Source organism: Anopheles cruzii, chromosome 2, assembly GCF_943734635.1.
Source record: "Anopheles cruzii chromosome 2, idAnoCruzAS_RS32_06, whole genome shotgun sequence".
Classification (NCBI taxonomy): domain Eukaryota; kingdom Metazoa; phylum Arthropoda; class Insecta; order Diptera; family Culicidae; genus Anopheles; species Anopheles cruzii.
Window position 1 is genome coordinate 30,277,414 of NC_069144.1, and position 20,317 is coordinate 30,297,730.

The 20,317-nt window shown below is 41.0% G+C and overlaps 4 protein-coding genes across 4 annotated transcripts; 3 read left to right on the forward strand and 1 right to left on the reverse strand.

Annotated features, from left to right (window-relative positions):
• The first annotated feature begins 626 nt into the window (after positions 1-626).
• On the forward strand, positions 627-1,529 carry LOC128278169 (proteasome subunit beta type-1). The gene is made up of 2 exons (XM_053016838.1): positions 627-758; positions 847-1,529. The coding sequence occupies exons 1-2, from the start codon at positions 676-678 to the stop codon at positions 1,457-1,459; spliced, it is 696 nt and encodes a 231-aa protein (XP_052872798.1). The 5' UTR covers positions 627-675; the 3' UTR covers positions 1,460-1,529.
• Positions 1,530-3,369: 1,840 nt separating this feature from the next.
• LOC128267429 (endothelial differentiation-related factor 1 homolog) lies at positions 3,370-5,713 on the reverse strand. Its single transcript, XM_053004262.1, has 3 exons — positions 5,403-5,713; positions 3,868-4,028; positions 3,370-3,803 (listed from the first exon to the last, which is right to left on the reverse strand). The coding sequence occupies exons 1-3, from the start codon at positions 5,530-5,532 to the stop codon at positions 3,651-3,653; spliced, it is 444 nt and encodes a 147-aa protein (XP_052860222.1). The 5' UTR covers positions 5,533-5,713; the 3' UTR covers positions 3,370-3,650.
• Positions 5,714-6,013: 300 nt separating this feature from the next.
• LOC128278185 (prostaglandin E synthase 2) lies at positions 6,014-7,619 on the forward strand. Its single transcript, XM_053016856.1, has 4 exons — positions 6,014-6,142; positions 6,210-6,598; positions 6,670-7,010; positions 7,070-7,619. The coding sequence occupies exons 2-4, from the start codon at positions 6,227-6,229 to the stop codon at positions 7,533-7,535; spliced, it is 1,179 nt and encodes a 392-aa protein (XP_052872816.1). The 5' UTR covers positions 6,014-6,142; positions 6,210-6,226; the 3' UTR covers positions 7,536-7,619.
• Positions 7,620-9,877: 2,258 nt separating this feature from the next.
• LOC128269231 (tyrosine-protein kinase Abl) lies at positions 9,878-20,147 on the forward strand. The gene is made up of 7 exons (XM_053006634.1): positions 9,878-10,022; positions 12,790-13,734; positions 13,810-14,396; positions 14,463-14,658; positions 15,019-15,142; positions 15,217-15,296; positions 16,144-20,147. The coding sequence occupies exons 1-7, from the start codon at positions 9,878-9,880 to the stop codon at positions 18,996-18,998; spliced, it is 4,932 nt and encodes a 1,643-aa protein (XP_052862594.1). The 3' UTR covers positions 18,999-20,147.
• The last annotated feature ends 170 nt before the right edge of the window (positions 20,148-20,317 follow it).

The window sequence follows — 20,317 nt, forward strand, 5'->3', positions numbered from 1 at the left end:
AGATCGAAATGATCCCCTGATTGTACAATATGCTCACGCATAGTTTTCACAATACCTATTTATGTTCCTCAGCATTTTAAGAACAGTCAACATTCGTAGCGTGTTATCTTGAAAACAGAATTCGGAGAATGTATGTATGAGTAAGAAAACCCGAACGAGAATATTAAAGCAGAAAACATAAGAAAGAGAGAAAAGGAAAAAAATGGAGAAGGTGCTTTATGCGGCAAAACATATGGTCAAGTGAAAAAGGGTGCCGTAAAGAGCGTAAAGTTTTGCCTTTGGATTCGACGAAATGTGTTCTTAATATGTTCGACTCCGTTTTAAAATGTGTAGAACTGAATCGATATATTTTTACTCTATGTGAAATCGCAGGAGCAACGAATGGGCCAAACTTTGTAACGATCATTCGACTCGTTGAACTGTGGGATCGCACAGAAAACTGTACAGGGTTGCATCTGGATGCCTATGCTCTAATTTGTTTACAATTTCAAATATAGAACGTTCACCGCGTGCTATGACACAACATTTCAACATGGAACCTTAAACGAAAATCACATCTGATTGTGCTGTCAAACTTTGACGTTGATGACAAGAACATTTTGTGCTAGCAATTGAGAAGTCATCAAACAAGCAAGCTGTGAACATTCTCTTGGAAGTTATTCTCAAAAATCTAAAATGCTTGGAATCGAAAACTTTCCGGAATATGAAGTGTCTGGCGTTCGTAAGGCATCTTTCTACCCCTACGAATCGAATGGAGGGTAGGTCGAGAATTACGCTCTAGCGGTTTATCGATTTTCTAACGCGGTTAGGTGTCGTGAATGACTTGGACTTTTTCTATCATTCCAGGAGTGTTGTGGCTATAGCCGGTGACGACTTTGCCGTGATTGGGGCCGATACTCGTCTCAGTTCGGGCTATTCCATTCATACGCGCACGCAGAATAAACTGTTTCGTTTATCGAACAGTATAGTTCTCGCGTCGACCGGCTGCTGGTGCGATACCCTCGCCCTTACCAGTCTGGTTAAAGCGCGTATGCAGATGTATAAGGATCAGCATCAGAAGGAGATGTCGACACCAGCCGTGGCACAATTGTTGTCGATCCTGATGTACAACAGACGATTCTTCCCTTATTATGTTTCCAACGTGCTCGCCGGATTAGATTTGAACGGAAAGGGTGTCGTGTACAGTTACGATCCGATTGGACACTGTGAGATGACCACCTACCGTGCCGGTGGTTCAGCTGGACCGCTGCTGCAACCAGTGTTGGATAATCAAATCGGGCTTAAAAATATGCTCAACACAACGGCTGAACCGGTACAACTGGAAAAAGCTGTGTCAGTCATCAAGGACACGTTCATTTCCGCTACGGAGCGAGACATATACACCGGAGACTCGGTCATCATCAACATTTTAACTAAGGATGGAATCAAAGAGGAAACTCTACAACTACGTAAAGATTAGTTTTTTGGGTATTCTCTCACTTATGTTCTTTGATCAATAAATATTGGCGAAACGCTAAGCTTTGGGAGAAAAGTAATCACTCTCAAGTACTCTTTTCTCCTAAGTTACTTTTTTGTGTGTATCGTTTCAAATTACAAAGTACAGACTAAGTGTACTTTGATTTTATTAAAAATGTCTGTGCCGTTTACTACAAATTCCCTGTGGATTGATTATTGCATTGCAACACATACGAATGGATGTTATCAATCATCATGCGCGGACAAGAAAACATTAAAAGCAATATCATCGCCGACTCACATTGCCCAAATTACCACGTTCTGTACAACATTTATCTAAGAAATCAGAAATTAACTTCCCAATTTTTATAACAGAAATTTTTTTGTACAGAAATGGCGGAAAAACCTGTTACATTTTTTAGTTTTGTTCAAGCACTCGAACGTCGAATGAATAATAGAACGTAAATGGCACATACTCAAGGTATGGTTGAAATTTCCCACACTGGTTAATTAAAAAAGACGCTTTAATTTTTAATGGCACACAACGCAATCACCAATTTGTCCGGTTCTACAACCGACGAGAAGTCCTGGCCTCTAGAAATTTGTACCGCTCGTGATAAAACGCCTTGCGATGGACTGGTTCGTCTTCATCCGTCTGGCACATACAATTCGGTATAAAAGCGACTACTCCTTTGCGCCTCCAAACATGCAGAACCTCTCGAATGAGCCCAAGAAAGGGTCCAACAGTATGCACAATCAAATATTGAATTTTAACCTTGAATCCATCCGTGGTCAGGATGTGGATACGGCGGTTGCGATTTTCACGGAGCTATTGACTGCCCTCATCTGGAACAATACCCCACCTGTCAGGCCTACCCGATGTCCTGCGTGGTCTGATTCACGATTGAAAACTTTAAAACGTTGAAAAAAAAGAGCACTTCGCCGCTACAATACCAGCAAAACCGGTGGTGCAAGGATTGAATTTATCTCGGCCAGCATCTGTTACCGACAATACAATCGCTACAAGTACGGAGCACACATTGTCCAACAAAGGATGATTTCAAATCCTTGTAGCTTCTGGAACCTTGTTAACGATCGACGTGACGCCTCCACTGCGCTTCCCAATAATATCCACTATATGAATACTGTCGCTGATAACGTGGCTGGGTCCTGTGTGTTGTTTGCGAATAGGTTTGCAGCTTCTTTCGTCTCGTCACGTGATGATGCTATGTTTGTTGCCAATGCTATCCGGGACATTCCCTCAGATATCAGCCTGTTTAATGTATCTCTGCAATCTGGCAGCTACCCGTCAGCTTGGAAGATTTCTTGGATGACCCCCAATCCTAAAAAAGGTTATTTACATGATGCGGCGAATTACCGTGGGATCTCCTCGAAATGGACTCGCTCTGCATTCCGAAATGCCAAACAATTACTTTTAGTCGATCGCGGACCCCAGTTCTACGAACATATACGTTAGGTGATAATCCTATTGCCTCATTACTAGATCAAACCGGTTATTAGGTCTGGTAGTCCGTATGACCCGCGATTTCCATGATCCGGTCTGTCTCAAATCTGTGTACTGCGGTGTTGTCCGTTCGGTCCTTGAGTATGCCTGTGTTGTCTGGAGTCCTTATCTTCACGCGCTAGGCCATTCTCCGCTTACCCTGGTATACCAGAGTCTCTATTCCTAACTACAACACGCGCTGTCTGCTGTTGGGCCTTGAACCGCTATGCTCCAGGCGGGCCATTGCACAGTGCTGTTTCGTTGCTGGACTGGTGAATAATACGATGGTGCTGTGGTCCATCTCCTCGATGAATAACTATATGAACTTTGCGAAGAATGACAGCCACAGCCACTCGATTACCATGCTGGATCTGGAATTTTTGTACACTTATTTTCAGATTGTGCTCTTTAAGAAGCGTTACCAAGTATGTGTGAACTGATTTATTTTCCAGACGAATAACTTTAGTTGCAACGCAACATACATACGACACACGGTTGTTTCCTATTCGGTCAACTTGCTTTGTAGGGTATGCTGACCATAGTGAAAATCTTCGACGCCGAACGTTTTCTTTTCACTACGGTTGATTATTAGCGATCAAGAAGCATTTAAAATGAACTCATTACCACCGATGTTGCATCAGCATTATTCAAATGGCAGTTACGCCTCTTAATAGATTATGCCTCCCGTCATTCACTTCTTACCGGGAGGCACAAACGGGGTACCGATATCTTTGCCGCGCAGTTTCATTCCAATCACACGCTCAATCTTCCCTAGAATCAAGTTGTTGGGAATGCCTCTGCCTGCTTCGTAGTCGTTAACGATTTGTGGTTTCTCACAAATTTGCTGTAAGTAAAGGAATAAATCGAGAGTGGTCTAAATGTATAAATAAATGTAGAGTTGAGCTTACCGTAGCAAGATCTTTCTGGCTTAGACCTTTAGCTTGACGGCCCTGCATAATCAGTTTCGCAACAGACGCGTTGACGGTTTTGTGGCGTAGTTCATCTGTCTCACGGTCCAGCTTGGCCGTGTTTTTGGTTGCGGAATGTTGTTTATTAGTTCCAGCATTGTCTGTAAAAGAAGTAAATAATGGAACAATAATGGTTGAACGTATTCAATTGCTTAAATTCATAAGACTCAAGCGATGAATATATTTTTCTTCATGAATGTTGTTTACAAATAAACATGCATTCATTATAATGGTCTTTTAATGTTAAGAAATGTTAATTTTCAAGGGAGTTGCACATTTTTAGCCGCCAAGTTGTCTAAATGAATCTGATGAAATTTTTGAGAGTTATAAGTTTTCCAACATTGGCAAAAACGTATATTTGATGGAATCAGCATGCTTCACATCAATGTCCAAGCAACATAACCCTACGTCCACACTTGCAGCAAGTTGGGCCAACTTTTTGCTGTCACACTAGCAATTTCTAGACGTCAAATCTGTGAGCTCCAGTGAGTGAAATGACAGTTCGTTTGTTTATGTTTTTAATTTGGCAGTTCACCATTTCATTCTGTTTCCAATTGCAGTTTTGCACCGAATAGGCTTCTTCGAATATTAAAATGTCTTTTAAAAATAATAAAAACAAATCTAAATCGCGAAAACTATGTTTAGTTGGTGCGTCTGTGCTTGTTGCATACGCTCAGTATTTGGATGCTGAGCGTGTATCACGACGTTGTTGGACGCGAGAGCTCTTCGCGGAAGCTTCACACCACAGATTACATTTAATCGACCAGCTGAACGATGGAATAGGGTTCCGGAATTTCGAATGACCGCAACAGATTTTTGGCGCACCGCTTCCATTGGTAGCTATAGCTGGGCAGTGGTTCCTCAACAATTCCGTTATGGTTCGCCATTCTTTTCTGCGGATAACATGAACAACGACTTTTTCTTGTTCACCAAATTGTTCTTCAAATTATTTTCCGCATTTCGCACATACCTTTCCCGAGGACAATTTGCACTTATTTCTCAAATTCACAAACTTGCAATCAACGTAAACAACAGTTGACACTAAACTACGTTTACAAATAATAACAAATGATGTTTTCCTTCTCTTTCTATTGCCATCTTTGTCATAATCTGATCCGCTCTCGAAATGCTGTCCAAAAATTTGGACAGCGAAAAAATTTGCCCGTACCAACTGTCAAATTGAAAAATATGGCCTCTCAACCCGAATCGGTTCAAATAACCGATTAGCAAGAGGAACTCAACGGCAACTCAAAGTAGCTCACGGATGTCCAACAAAAATGAGTGAATTTGGCTGGGCCTACATACATTTTTCCCCATTTGCTGTAAGTGTGGACGGGGGGTAACACAAACACACCCATGGCCGGCACGTCGCTTAGATGCCTCTTGTTTTTGTCAGTCAGAGCTCGGAAACATGCCGATAAAATAGATTTGTTACTATTTCTCGTTGTCTGTTCGGAGCACTGGATATTACTTACATTTTTGTGTTGTTTCTACCGGTATTCCCTGTCGACGAGCTTGATTTACGGCTGTTTCAGTCTTGAGAGTAGACGCTTTCGGGGCCTTTTTACGCAATACGGTTACCGTGTCCCAATCGCTTTCAGACATGTTTTATCAATTTGTGCACGTTTTTCCTTTGTAAGACGTAAGAATGCCGAAAAAACTTAGAGATTGCTACAATCAAATGCTTCAAATGACTATATTTAGAAACTCTCTCGACACTGTGGCTTCAACTTCGGAGTTCTTTTACCAACATAGAAATTTCGATGTTTCTAGAATTGATCTAGGATATCTCATCTGCCATATGGACAAAACTTGACGTGCCCTGTTTCTTCTTTTCTTACTTCTTCTGCGTACTGAAAAACTACAGTCAATATTTTGTTTATGCCATATCGTTCGCCGCTCCAACCATTCCAAACTTTGCGTAAGCGTAGAACCAGATAATTCAATTGCATATCTTTTTATATTTTTTGTAACAATAGGAAAAATAATAATGATCGACCTATGCGACCGACCGGCTCGAATCATTTGGTGTTTGCAATTCCCCTGACTTGAATATCAACCCTGCTCACTTCAAAATAATACCGAAAATGTATGAATCAGAGTGTCTTTGCTGAGTATTGTCAAAATGTTGGATGGTGAAGAAAAAATACTGATGTTGGATTTGTTTTGTTTGATCGTGTCCGACCGGCTAATTCTAGGCAAAACAGTATTTGTGGTGCGATAACATAAACCATACCTAAAAGTTTGATATATATTAACACTAAACGAACATATTTTCCTAGTTAACGGTTTGGCGATAATGGCAACTATACGTTTGGGCCCTATTGTAAACTTTGCGTTCAGGACAACACTTCGCGGGATATCGCGTAATCCAAATGTAAACTTTGTTCGCCACTTGACTACAGGAGCTGGCAAAAGGAGTCCAACCGGAACTCTTGGATTGGCGATGAAAGGAGTTTTTGTCGGAGCACTGGTTGGGACGGGATGGTCTGGCTATCAATTCTTCACAGGTAGTGGAACAACAGATCACATGCTTCATGAGCATGTACCGCCGAAGCTATTAGAGAAGGTGCCAGATGTAAAAATAATCCGTAAAATAGTAAATCCGAAGGATACTTCTGGTTTGGAGCTGGTGCTGTTTCAGTTTCAAACGTGTCCGTTTTGTTGCAAGGTTTATTTGGTTTCTATTTACAACCTTTCGTAGGCATCAGCATGGAATGATTTTCTGTCTTATAATTTCAGGTTCGTGCTTTCCTCGATTATATGGGATTATCGTATTCTGTGGTGGAGGTTGACGCGGTTCTTCGTCAGGACATTCGATGGTCGGATAGCAAAAAAGTGCCGATTTTGCTAGCAAAAACCAGCAACGGAAAATATGTCCAACTGACGGATTCGAGCATGATTGTGTCTGTAATTACCAGTTACCTTCGAGACACCAAGCACGATATAGGAGAGTTGGCTCGATACTACCCTTCAATATCTTACGAAAATGACGCAGGGAAGAAAGTGTTCGACATTATGAACAAATATTTTGTAATGCTTGACGGAAAAAACTACGAAGCAAAAAATAAGGAAGCGCAAGAGTAAGCCAAATCAGCAGTACAAAAAGTATGATGATAAGTGTTTTTTAATTTTATTTTAGGGAGGAACGGAAGTGGCGTGCGTGGGCCGATGATCACATGGTACATTTGATCTCTCCCAATGTTTACCGTACAATGGATGAAGCCTTAGAGACTTTCAACTGGTTTGCAGAAGTCGGTGATTGGAACAATAGCTTCCCGTCGTGGGAAAGGAACCTAATGGTCTACGTTGGAGCGTTTGCTATGTGGGGCATTAGTAAACGTTTGAAGAAACGCCATCAGCTAAGCGATGACGTGCGATCGCACATCTACGATGCGTGTGACCGTTGGATCGCTGAGATAGATAAAAGGAAAACTACTTTTCTTGGAGGAAAGCAACCCAATTTGGCTGATTTAGCAGTGTTTGGCGTTTTAAATAGCATGGAGGGATGCCAAGCGTTCACAGATTGTTTAGAAAACACCAATATTGGGCCTTGGTTCTTCGCGGTTAAAGAGCAAGTGCTGAAAAACCGCGGAAATGTTGTTTAGGCGGTTGTTTATGAGCAGCTAATAGAAATTATATACACCTAATGTAATAATAAAACGAGCCACGTCGTGTCATAATCAGTTTATTTGAGTCATAAACAATTTGCAATTTACTATGTCCATTTAAAGTGTGTTTACGTGTCTGACCAACGCTGGGAAGGCATGAACAAATAAGTTGTAGTTCGAACATGAGAAAACCTACGATGTTACTTGCCTAAGATGGTTAGCTTACGAAAGCTATTAACATGCAGAGCGACTGGACTTCCTGCAATCCCTTCTGAGCTCCACAATGAGCGGTAATCGATCCTGCGGGCCCGACCAACCAAATTTACAAACAGAATTATGAATTGAAATTATAAATTAATCCCCTTTCCGTTCTTCTAAGATAAAAAGAAATACATATTTATCCTCCAATATGTTCAAACTTACACTTTGTCGTTATCTTTTACCCTTTCATTTTCAAATTAGTATTGCAAATAAAGTTTTCTGAATTTATTATGTGAAACCGATCTGTTTAAAAAACCGTGCAAAATTTAAGAACAGACATCTTTCATTTGGGTTGCATAAGCACACGTCACTCTACTTCTAAGCATATTGTACTCGAAATAAAACGTCACATACACATTGCATACGATTGCATATAAAACGGTTTTTTCCTGAGTTTTGTTAGGTTTATAAACCATGAGGTACCATATTGCCATTGGTTTGCATTCATTAAAGTGCTCCGGAGAATATTTAATTTTTTTTCTTATTTCCAGTAAGGAATGATAGTTGCGTGCCAGTTCCGCTTCCAGCTCGTTGTGTTGTCAATCGCGAAAGCAACAGAAGTGTGCGTGAGACGTGTGCTGTGAGTGCATGTATGTAGTGGTCACCTCGGGCAATCTGCATAACGAAAAAACGCTGTCGACAGATTCAATGCATCATCCGCTGTACGTATAATCATTTTTTCGCCTTTACTAAACAAGGCAATCAACTGTGACCAAGTGTGTGTAAAATTCGGTGTTCTTGCTTCTATTTTCCATTTTTCGAACAAAGTGCCACACGGATATGAACTATCGGTCTCCGCCGAGAAAAGAAACATAAGGGTACAGAGTGTCAGTGCTGGATTGAGCGTGAACCTTTTTTCCATGCAAACTTATTGAACTCCAGCTAATTGATTGAATCAAGCAGCCAGGAAGTAGCCTGTGCCGAAAGGTGATGAATACCATTGTCCCACAGTTTGACTTCGGGTTTTGTGTTTGGCTTGATTGGCCTATTGGAGCAGACATGAAGGAAGTGAGTGAACTCTGAAAATGGAGAATCGTGGTGCCTGCGTGATTGCGAAAAACCCCACCAAAGACTAGTTACAAAACTGAGTTACTCAACAAAGCTGATTCGGTGTACGATTTTGCAGAAAAACTGTGAGAATTTTTTCCCCCAATGAAAGCCTATCGATGCTTTATTTCTCTACATCGCGAAAACCATCGATTTACTCGCTACGTTGCGTAGCTGTCACGACAAGACATGTCGATACGGGAAAAGACCCGTTCCTTCGTCTGCAAAAATGTGTGTCTAATTTCCGAATTTTGCGTAGAAAAGTGGTAGCCCCAATCTTTTTGAAGGTATAAACCTGCTTTAGTCACGTCCTGTCGATACAACTGTCAATCTTCAGGCCAATTTGCTTTATTCTGATCTGAAGATATCAATTTCAGACATTCTTGGACCTTAGAGACCTTCAGATTTAACCAACCATTATGGAGTGGTGGTGGTTCCACTGCCAATATTGTGGGACCATGATAAAAAACTTGGCTGTTTTGTAAATATGTGCCTTGTCGGTTTAACGTTGTACTGTTATGCATGGTAGTGAGATTACAATTGTTTCTTTGGTGCAAAGGTTTTCCTCGGAGTAGCTCGGGAAAAATATGTGTGCTTGTGCAAAGTGATTGAATTTTTCCAATGCTGAGGATTGTGCCCGAAAAATGCAGCTCTAAAGATATTACAGTTGTGGTGGTGCCTGGCTTGCCGTGCCGTGAAAGAAAATTACCCGGCGGGGGGTCGGCCGAGGCGAGAAAGCAGGCGAATTGTAAATTTGTATCGGAAGAGGAAGGTGCGTTGTGCTGCGGCTGGTTTCTCGCCAAGCATGCATTGGGATTGGCAATTGGAAAGTGTGCGTTGAAAACCAAGTAAAGTACGTGAGCGTATGCGCAATCGCACACACATTCGGAAGGAGTGCAATCGTCCCGTGATAATCGGATCGTCCCTCGCGACCGGTCTTGTCTTCAGATACACACATTTTTAACCAGCGTGTTGGAGTAGGTTGGTGCTTTGTCTAGTCAGTGTCCCAAACCAGCGGCACGAAGTGTGCAATGGGAGCCCAGCAAGTGAAAGAACGGCACGCAGCGGCGGCGTCCTCGCTAGGAGCCGGCAGCTCGATACGCTCCAGTCGCAGCAAACCACGTTCATCAAAGGATGCGCGGACCCTTGGCTCGAACATATTCACCGAACATAGCGGTAAGAATAACGAGTGAAACAACACGTTGTTTGTTTTTTTCAGGATTCTGCCGGATGTCGAACTGTGCTTGCAATTGTTTATTCCATTTGTGTTAATTACACGTAAATGCAGCATGATCAATTATTATCAGCAACAACAATTGGTGTACAGCGATTCAAGAGTTCTTATGAAATACTTAGAAATACGATATAAAAGGAAGTTTCAACTTCTAGCTCAAAACGAAATGAAATCGCGAAAAATGTATGAAGTTATTTCAAACATTAAGCATATTTTTAAGTAGGAAGTCTGATTCTACTGCTACTGCGCCACGAAAAGACCGATTCTTCTTTGTTGCGTATTGCTTCCTTATAGGGCATTCTAGTTGAAAGCTGCTCCACTCGACATAAAGAATGATAAGTTACTGGATAGTCAGACCAATTACAATCGCGTTCCAATACGGGATTTTGTTTAGATGCTGCTTTTCACGCTTTGGAAGGTTTCTTTGTTAATTTATTGGACTACAGTGCCAGTACAAATTGCAACTAGCCTGGGTGTGTGTGTCGTCAAGCTGAATATGTAAAATCTATTTTCGGATGTAAAGTATTACTTTATACATTCATGTTCAAGATGAAAGAAAAATCAGTTTACCTCTCTGCTTTGCCTTTGTTAGCTTGTTGTAAGTGCTACATCTGAAAAGCAGATAAAATTTAGGTCCAACCGACTTCTCTGTATTTACTACTCTGATTGTTTGTTGCTAGTGATAGGTATCTAATTTGATGTGGTTATAATACTTTTTTGGCCAATGGAAAGTCAGTGAATTCTTCTTCAACTGAAGCTGAATGCTTCTAAGTTGCGGCGGCGACTTTATTGTTTATGTGTTTTTGTTAGTTTGAGTTTCATTTCCATTTTCATCAACTTCATTAGATTGTGGCCTTTTCTTGGCTCGATGAATATTATAATATTACAATACGAGTTTGCGATGGAAAAATGAAAAATTGTTCCTCACCGCAGAGTAATACATTTAAGGGAACAGAGCATTTAATGTTCTCATCCGGGAATGTAAAGCTGAAATAGCTATACAAAAATGGACACAAACGGATCCCCATGATCGCTGATCAGGACAATCGATCATTTAGTCTTTCGAATGAGTGGGAAACAATCTTATCAAAACAACTGTTTTACGTTTTCTAAAACATCAGATTTGAAAAAGAAAGAGACGAATGAACCATTATTGCTGCAAAGTCTATATTCTCAACAACAATATCAACCAACCTTTACATTAATATTAATATCATCGCAAAATCTTAGAAAACTTGGGGAGGTTCATCTTGAATTTGTTTTTTTCTTAAAAGAAAATTGTTTTTCTCATATTTGAAGTTTTGACGATCTGTTGATGTTTATGAAAAAAGAACATAAACAAAACAAAATAAAAAGAATGCACATACAGTCCTTCCCTTCTAATAAAGATAGAGGCACGGCTAATTATTGCATCAAACATTGAAATATTTTCGTTAAGTTGATGATGATAAATAAAGGCACGGATTTTTGTTTTTCGTTGCTGGAAACACATAACTTGAACATAACTTCGAACTCGAATCTATCAAATGAATCGCGTTATTGTTCAATCTTTCGCGAAAACGTCTTTGAAAATGATCAACGTCTTATAGCCTAGGTGAATAACGATTGTACTTCCTAATAAGATATAAAAAGGGCGATTACATGACGGTATCGGGTTGGTGGTTTTGAATCATAGTAATACGATCGAAGCTTTGTGGTTTTGTGACGATGTGTTCGATCGAGAGTCATAACGATGTAGCGGAGGGAATGGGTGCTGAAGAACTAATTGGGCCAGTTTGAAGAACACGTCATTAGAATGGCAATTCATGTACCAGTTTGGCATAGCTTTTGTAAAGTGATCATGTTCCTCAAATCCCGACCTTTATAGTAATTATTTATCCATATGAATAAGTTATAAAGTGAAAATAAACGTCGTCGTTTGGGGTTTCGCAAGAGGCTGATGATGCTTTCTTCTTATGGAAAATTCTTTTATATGCGATCTAAAAACAATTATTTTGGTTGCAAACACCTAGATAAAACATGTCCCGGTCCGAACTTCTAAGACAAATAAAAAGCCTGGATCAATTTTTAATAATATAGTTTTATCCAAATTGATTGTACTATTACAATCATTTATCATCTTCGTAGCTAGAATATATCCACTATATTACAGAAAACGTTTTTTGAAACGAGATTATATGTGGTAACGTGGTACTTTAACGTCTATCTTGAGTCTTTCATACCTGGATTATCAATCAGTGGGAATCAGGAATCAAGCACGTGCACGAATGATATACAGAACTCATTTGAAGTAATTCGGAAACTCTTGACATCTTGTCATTTCCAAAAGCATTATTACAGTTTCTAAGAAGTTAAGGCTTATGCCTTAAATTGACAATCAACAGCCAGCAGAAGTGAATGCTTTTTATTTGCCATAAAATAAATCCGTTTTGGCTAAATTTATAACGAATCCAATGCAAATTATTTAACCCTTTTGAAGAGTTTTAGCGAGCGGTAAGATGTAGCTTTTCTATTTTTAATTCAAATAATATTTACCTCTATCGTCTGCTGTATCTTGAAGGGGGGACTTGTCGTTTGGGACACTTGTAAGCACTATGTACCTGTAATCAAACTGAACTATTTATCTAACCCTGTGTTGATAGTTTTCTCATCTAGAGAGTACGTACTGATAGCTTTAACATTAATTTGGTTACTGTTTTATTTTTTCAGAAGCACTGCTTCAATCTCGACCGCTCCCACATGTACCTCCTCCGGGAAGCTTGCTGCCAACAGACTTACTAAGCCAAAATCAAGATGTATCCGAAAATCACTCTGGTACGATACATTCACAGGGAAGTTCAAACACAGTGCAGTCCAGCTTTGAAACTGCACATCGGTGGACATCGAAGGAAAATCTGCTTGCTCCAGGGCCAGAAGAAGATGATCCGCAGCTGTTTGTTGCTCTGTATGATTTTAAAGCCGGAGGAGACAATCAACTGAGCTTGCAGAAGGGAGAGCAAGTGCGAATACTTTCTTACAACAAATCTGGCGAATGGTGCGAAGCTCATTCCGATTCTGGCCACGTTGGTTGGGTTCCGTCCAATTATGTGACGCCACTCAACTCACTGGAGAAGCATTCATGGTACCATGGTCCGATTTCGCGCAATGCTGCCGAGTATTTGCTCAGCTCTGGTATCAATGGAAGTTTCCTAGTAAGGGAAAGTGAGAGTTCTCCCGGACAGCGTAGCATCAGTCTGCGGTACGATGGACGCGTTTATCACTATAGAATATCGGAGGATTCGGACGGCAAGGTATACGTAACGACGGACGCAAAATTTAATACATTGGCCGAACTGGTGCATCATCATAGTGCATTACACGAAGGGCATGGTCTGATAACACCGCTACTGTACCCTGCGCCGAAGCAAAACAAGCCAACAGTGTTTCCCCTGAGTCCCGAACCGGATGAGTGGGAAATATGCAGGACAGATATTGTGATGAAACATAAACTGGGGGGTGGCCAGTATGGGGAAGTCTATGAGGCTGTATGGAAGCGCTATGGTAACACGGTGGCCGTAAAGACGCTGAAGGAAGATACGATGGCGCTTAAGGACTTCCTAGAGGAAGCTTCTATCATGAAGGAAATGAAGCATCCTAATTTGGTTCAGCTGATAGGTGAGTGCCGTGATTCAGGGATCTTATCACACAAACTATGCAATAACAATTTTTTTCATTTCTTAAATATTTTAGGAGTTTGTACAAGAGAACCGCCGTTTTATATCATCACCGAATTTATGAGCCATGGCAACTTGCTAGATTTCCTGCGTACAGCTGGCAGAGAAACGTTGGATGCAGTGGCGCTGTTATACATGGCCACACAAATCGCCTCTGGGATGAGCTATCTGGAGAGCCGAAACTTTATCCACCGAGATTTGGCTGCGCGAAACTGTTTGGTTGGTGACAACAATTTAGTGAAGGTGGCCGATTTCGGGCTGGCCCGATTGATGCGTGATGACACATACACCGCTCACGCCGGTGCTAAATTTCCCATCAAGTGGACCGCCCCGGAAGGTCTGGCATACAATAAGTTCAGTACCAAATCCGATGTATGGGCCTTCGGGGTTCTGCTTTGGGAAATAGCAACTTACGGTATGTCACCTTATCCGGGCATTGATCTGACCGATGTGTTTCACAAGCTGGAATCAGGTTATCGAATGGAGCGACCTCCTGGATGCCCCCCGGAAGTGTACGATCTGATGCGAAAATGCTGGCAGTGGAATGCCCAGGATCGTCCAACGTTCAAGAGCATTCATCACGATTTAGAACACATGTTTCAGGTAATTAAAAAGTGCTTGTCTTCTTAACAACAATATATCTTATTGGTATAGATTTTTTGTTGACAGGAATCTTCCATAACTGAAGCCGTCGAGAAACAGTTACAAGGGGTGTGCATGGTTCCTCCGCAGCTTACGCCGCAAATGAGCAAGAAACCTCACGTTACCATGCAACAGCAGGCTATGAATGCCTCACCACCGCAGCAGCAGGCTCTACTACAGCCGCAATCACTTTCCCACGAACAAGCTACAACTCCGATCTCTGGTTAGTTCTCTACTTAATGCTTATGAAAATTATTGGAAATTTAACTCAACAGAGCAAACTTACTATTTTGTTGAGAAGCGATTTTATGTTAAATTCATTCATTCACTTCAAAAATTGCTTCAATGGTGGCAATGCAGAACTAGGGTCATTATCGACTGGCACTTGGCAACTTTTTTCGATCACATATAGAGCCGTATTAGATCGGCCTGTAATTGCTAACGCCTTCCGATTATCTGCAGATTCTTAGAAAGAAAATACTGTTTATGGTTTATGGGTGTGCTTGACAGTTAGGCCAAGGTTATTGTAATAACAGCAAGAATGTGTCATCGAACAAATCTGTTTTTGTTCACAAAATTTCAGATTCAGGGTCAGGTTCGAAGTTTAGTACATTTGGGAACAAGCAGCCAACGACAGCTGGTGTACAAATGCGTCGAACAACTAACAAGCGTGGTAAAACTGCACCAGCACCACCAAAAAGGACTAGGTAAATTTGACGTGTGGCTGCTAGTCCCCATAGAGAATGTTACATGTTTTGTTTTTCTCTTGCTTATTTCTCAGTCTATTGTCATCGAGCCGTGACTCAACCTATCGCGACGATGAGAGTTGTAAAGCGGGAGACTTCGAGCAGAATGCCAATGGTAAAGCAAATCCCATCATGAAATCGTCCTCTTGCAGTAGTTTCCTTATTGATAAGCTGTTTCGAGGTATTTCAACAAACCGCCGTCTATTATTGTTGATTGCTTGTTTTAACTCGCCTAACAAAAGAGATTCATGAACTATTTGGCATCCGTGTTGAGTTCATGTACTTAATACTTTAACGTATAGATAACAAATGCTTTTTAAGCTGTGTTTAATTGTAGTTAATGTGCCGTGGCCCTAGCCAAACGTGACAGTACCTAGTACTAATACCAAAACTTGCTAACTTTGCACTGTTGACGTGCGAAGAAGAAATTATATGAAACCTAAAGTTTCTGCTTAATATACATAGTTGATCAAAATGGGTAAACCTTAACTCAGATTTGACGGATTAGATGTGTGTTTTCCGGATTGATGTGGAACAAAACAATTGAGACTAATTGGAGGAAAATATAATTAACTTATTTGATTCAATTGCTTCACACTTCGGTAAGCTTTTACGGTGTTTATAGTTCGTTTCGGGAGCACCATACTAATGTTGCTAACATTTTTCTCTAGCTACTTAATGTCTTAATTTCCGCATTATTTTAAAGTTATTTCCTCCTATCTCCGATAAATTGATTTAATAAATTATTTTTAAGAAATCTTTTAATATATATTTTTAATTCATCGAATAATTTCACATTAAAGAGTTCCAGTTCTAATTAACCAATATTTCGCTGTTCTAAAAAACTAAATTTTGTGTTAAGCTTTTCAAGTTAATGAAACTAATTACAAGTGTATAAAAGATGGTTTCGTTATTCCACTATGATTTTTTTTTATTAATCATTTATACATTATGTGTTATAGGTTTTACTCGGGACATGGTGAGCCTTATAAACCGAGGTACCGATTCGGAGAACGAGCATACAGAAGTTACACCCGACACTGATACGGACAATCAAGAACCGCTTGGCTTCCAAAAGCCGTTTCAACAAAGCTCTTTCAAACGAGCTCCAATTATGGGCAACCGTGGACTTGAAACGCGTAGCAGTAAACGATTGTCGTCACAACAAACGCGACGCGATCAAACGCCGCCTAGAGTTCCAGCGCCAAGTCAAACAGGTGTAGGTACCTCTGGACTACCTCATCAACCGATATTGGGGGCACTAGAAGTGCAAAACGTGAAGAAAGCAATCAATCGATACGGAACGCTACCAAAAGATGCTCGAATAGGAGCCTATCTTGAATCTTTACGCCAAAGCGATGGAGCCGTGGTACATCAACATCCGGTCCAGCAATCGTCACACCAACAGCAGGTTAGCGGACCCGGTTCTGGCAAACAGCTAACGAATCAAAACACGATGCTGGTTTCAGAATCGCTACCACCACCAATAACGGCAACTCCCAACGTTGTACCAAATAGTATATTGGTGCAAAGAAGTCAAGCAATTAAGTCACAACCGCAAATGATTCGTAGCAATTCATCCAGTGGCGTGACAATGTCCAACTCAGCAACAGCTAGTCTCTCGAAATTGCAGCGCCATCGCACGACTACGGATGGGTCGATGATGAGCTTTTCTTCTTTCCGAGGAGTAGTTGGAAGCAATAGTCCAAAGCGAACCGTTCAACCCACTTTAGCAGATCTAGAGTTTCCACCACCACCCGTCGATCTTCCTCCGCCACCGGAAGAGTTTGACTCGCCGTCCGATCAACGTGGTTTAAGCATGGATCAATCTGTACCATCAGCTAACGATGTGAGTAACACCGAGCCGAGTGTTAAAGAAGCCAGCTCGCGGTTCGGTGTGAGCTTGCGCAAACGCGAACCTTCCAACGATTCATGCAGCTCGCTGGGAAGCCCTGCGGATGCCGCAGCTAACGGTGTAGTTGATCAATCATTCTTGGCACTGCCTCCGAACCACAATGACATGAAAATGGATGCGAAAAAAGGCCCTCCATGCAAAGATGCGACGTATGTGCCAAAATTTTTGCAGGCTGAAGAGAATAGTTGTAATAATGGAAGCAACAATGAAAAAAGTATCAGTGGTGCTGTAATAGATTCGTCCGACGCATCATTACATTTGGCCAGTGATTCATGCGAAGTTTTAAATCAACCAAAAGCGACATCGCCACTTCATCCTTCTGAAGCTCCTCAGCCGATATCCCACTATAAATCGTCCGATGTGGTTAGTTCCCTGCGGAAACCTGTACCAGTATCCAAGTCCACCATCCCTGCGAGCAGAAAAACTAACCTAAGTAGTTGTAGTTCTTCTGCCGAGCCACCATCTTTCAAGACTCAGCTGAAAAAAGTGGACCCGGGAGCTACAGTGAAAAAGGAAGACAACGCGGCCAGTATAATTGATTTTAAAGCTAGACTTCGTAAAGTGGATCCAAATAATGTTGACTTGTCCAACAATGGTGCTGGAGTCAGCGGATGTGATCTTGAAGACTCGTTGTCAGTGGACAATAACAACAAGCATCAGCAACATCATCATGGAAGCAGCACTGTTAACAGCATTCACAATAGTAACGTGAGCAACAATAGTAATGGTAATGTTTTGAATAATAACGATAATTCAGCGTCGTCGTCTTCTTCTGAGAACGAACATCATCGGGCAAAGGTAGAAGTTGGCGATGCGGTGAAAAAAAATGGCACCAATTTCGGCGTTTTCAGCAAAGCTCAAGTAGATCCCAGCAATGAGCTGATCCTAGAGAACAACGCACTCAATTCGCTCAAATCAAAAAAGACAAATTGTCCGTCGATAGTGACAGGCCTAGCGCCGATTGATAGTAACAAGGTGATTGAACTAAAAAAGACTGAAATCAAAATTGAGCTGAGTGATGATCGTAAACGGGAAAGTTTAGAGGGTAACTCACTCAAGTTGGATAGTGGCGGTAGCAGTGGCGACAACCTGTCCACCGGAAGCAGTGGAGCGGGCGCCGAAGAAGGGGACAGTAAGCGAAAGAGCACGGGCAGCATTAGTAGCTTAAAAAAGCTATGGGAAGCAAAGGAGTCGCCAAATGATCAACCGGTACAGCTTAGCCCAAAAATGGGTACAAAATGTGTCTCCAATATGATACCTAGGATGAACAATAATGTAGAAACAGACGACCATCGCGATAATTCGCTCAACCACCACCAGTTCGATCAAGCACAATCGAATTTACCTACAAGTGCAGCGGCAAGCTTATGTGGTAACAAGAAACCAGCTGTTCCGATGAAACCTTCCAAGTTTTCTTCAATTTACGCAACTCCCATACAAACCCAAGCTGCTCCTCCTTCAACCCTCGGTACAGGCAGTGCAGTGACTTCAACTAGCGCGGCATCATCCGGTAACGTCGCTAAGCTGAGTGATAACATTACACAGACATCTGACAAATCAATGCCAGCACCGTCAGCAGCACCAGGCGAAAGAGAACAAATTCTGGAACAAGTTCAGCTACTGCAGGATAGTTTAAAGTTATCGGTGGCAACAATTTCTGGTTCTCAATGGTTGGGTATGAGCGATCGCCTCAATTTACTGCAATCGTACTGCATCGCATTTGCCGACAACGAATCTCTACCACCGCACGCCAAGTTCCATTTCCGAGAGCTGGTGAGTCGTGTTGAAAATCAGTCGCTATCTCTGCGGTCAGCAAGTAACAGAAACGTCAAGGACAACGAAAAACTGGTACTCGAGGTTGGTCAATCTCTGAAGCAAATATCAAATGCCTTGCATAGGTAATTTCCAGTAAAATTGTTTGACTTCGATGAGCAATTTTAGTTTCACTTTAGTTCCGATGCGGTATGTAATCGAAGGAGCAAAATAACAGGCAGAATTCCAGACCGATGGCATAATATGTACATATTTTAATGAGCATATGGAATTTCTTTTGGTATTTTCTTAACGTTTCTATTTCGGTTACATTTAAAACTATAAAACCATGTTTTGTTTTCAAAGCACAAGATTCTTCCTATCACTTACATGTGATAGAATTTATTGTACCGTGATTTTGAACATTTTCTTCGGCTCCTGGTGCATGACTCGTTTAGCATTGAAATCGACCTTTGAATGAGGCTGTATCTTTGGGATCCTTACGATTAAATACATCGCGCTGCAGCAGTATGTGTATAGAGGTCATGGCTGTATGGGAAGCAATTTTAAACGTTTTATGCAAATAATTTTAACAATCTTCAATTGGCTGCTAGGAGACAAAACACTTGCTCCTTTTAAAAATGTATCATGACGTGGTACAGATGCTCGAACGAGATAATGTATTGCTTTTCATTACAGGGTTTGCTCATTTTGTGAAATTTATTAGCTGTGAGGAAAGAGCTATTACATGTCATATGTTTATGCTCAATAAGATTGCCAAATGAGTAAATTTTAACATTGAAAGTGCAACATAGTTTTACCAGAACTTTGCAACATGTTTTGAAATGATAAAAGCAAAACTTAACTATGATATTGCGCTGCGTTTGCTTTTATGATGAGCTATAATTTTAATCATTAGGAAATTAAACCTTTGCACTTGTAACATATTCATATTTATTGAAACATATTTTTTCATTTTGAGTCGTGAGAAAAATATGACGCGTGATTGACGGATAACAATGTATGGGCAGGAAAACAACATGAACTTTGCATCCGGCCGAATGGATGTGAAACGCATTTGAAGACACTTTTAGTTGTAACGAAACAAAATGTGTGGTTTGGCTTAGAGTCAAACAACCTTAGAAGACTGTAAAACATGTCATATAGCACAGTGAAACCCTACTCTGTACCGTATGATATTTAGATTACGCATCACCCAACCCGTGATTAATTTCGTGTCCGCTGTAACTCTATTATCAAAGTATATCCTTGAGCGCAAAGGATCATAAGCTTTGCAACGATACCAAATTGAAATAAAGCAAGAAGCATACTGAAAAAGGAAAATCAAAACTAAAATCTATTATACTGCATGCTGTCCATGACCTTCGAATTCATCAGTCAACAACTAACACGCAACTAGCATAATGAAACATGAAATAATTTGAAAACGATGCTAAACCACAGAGCAA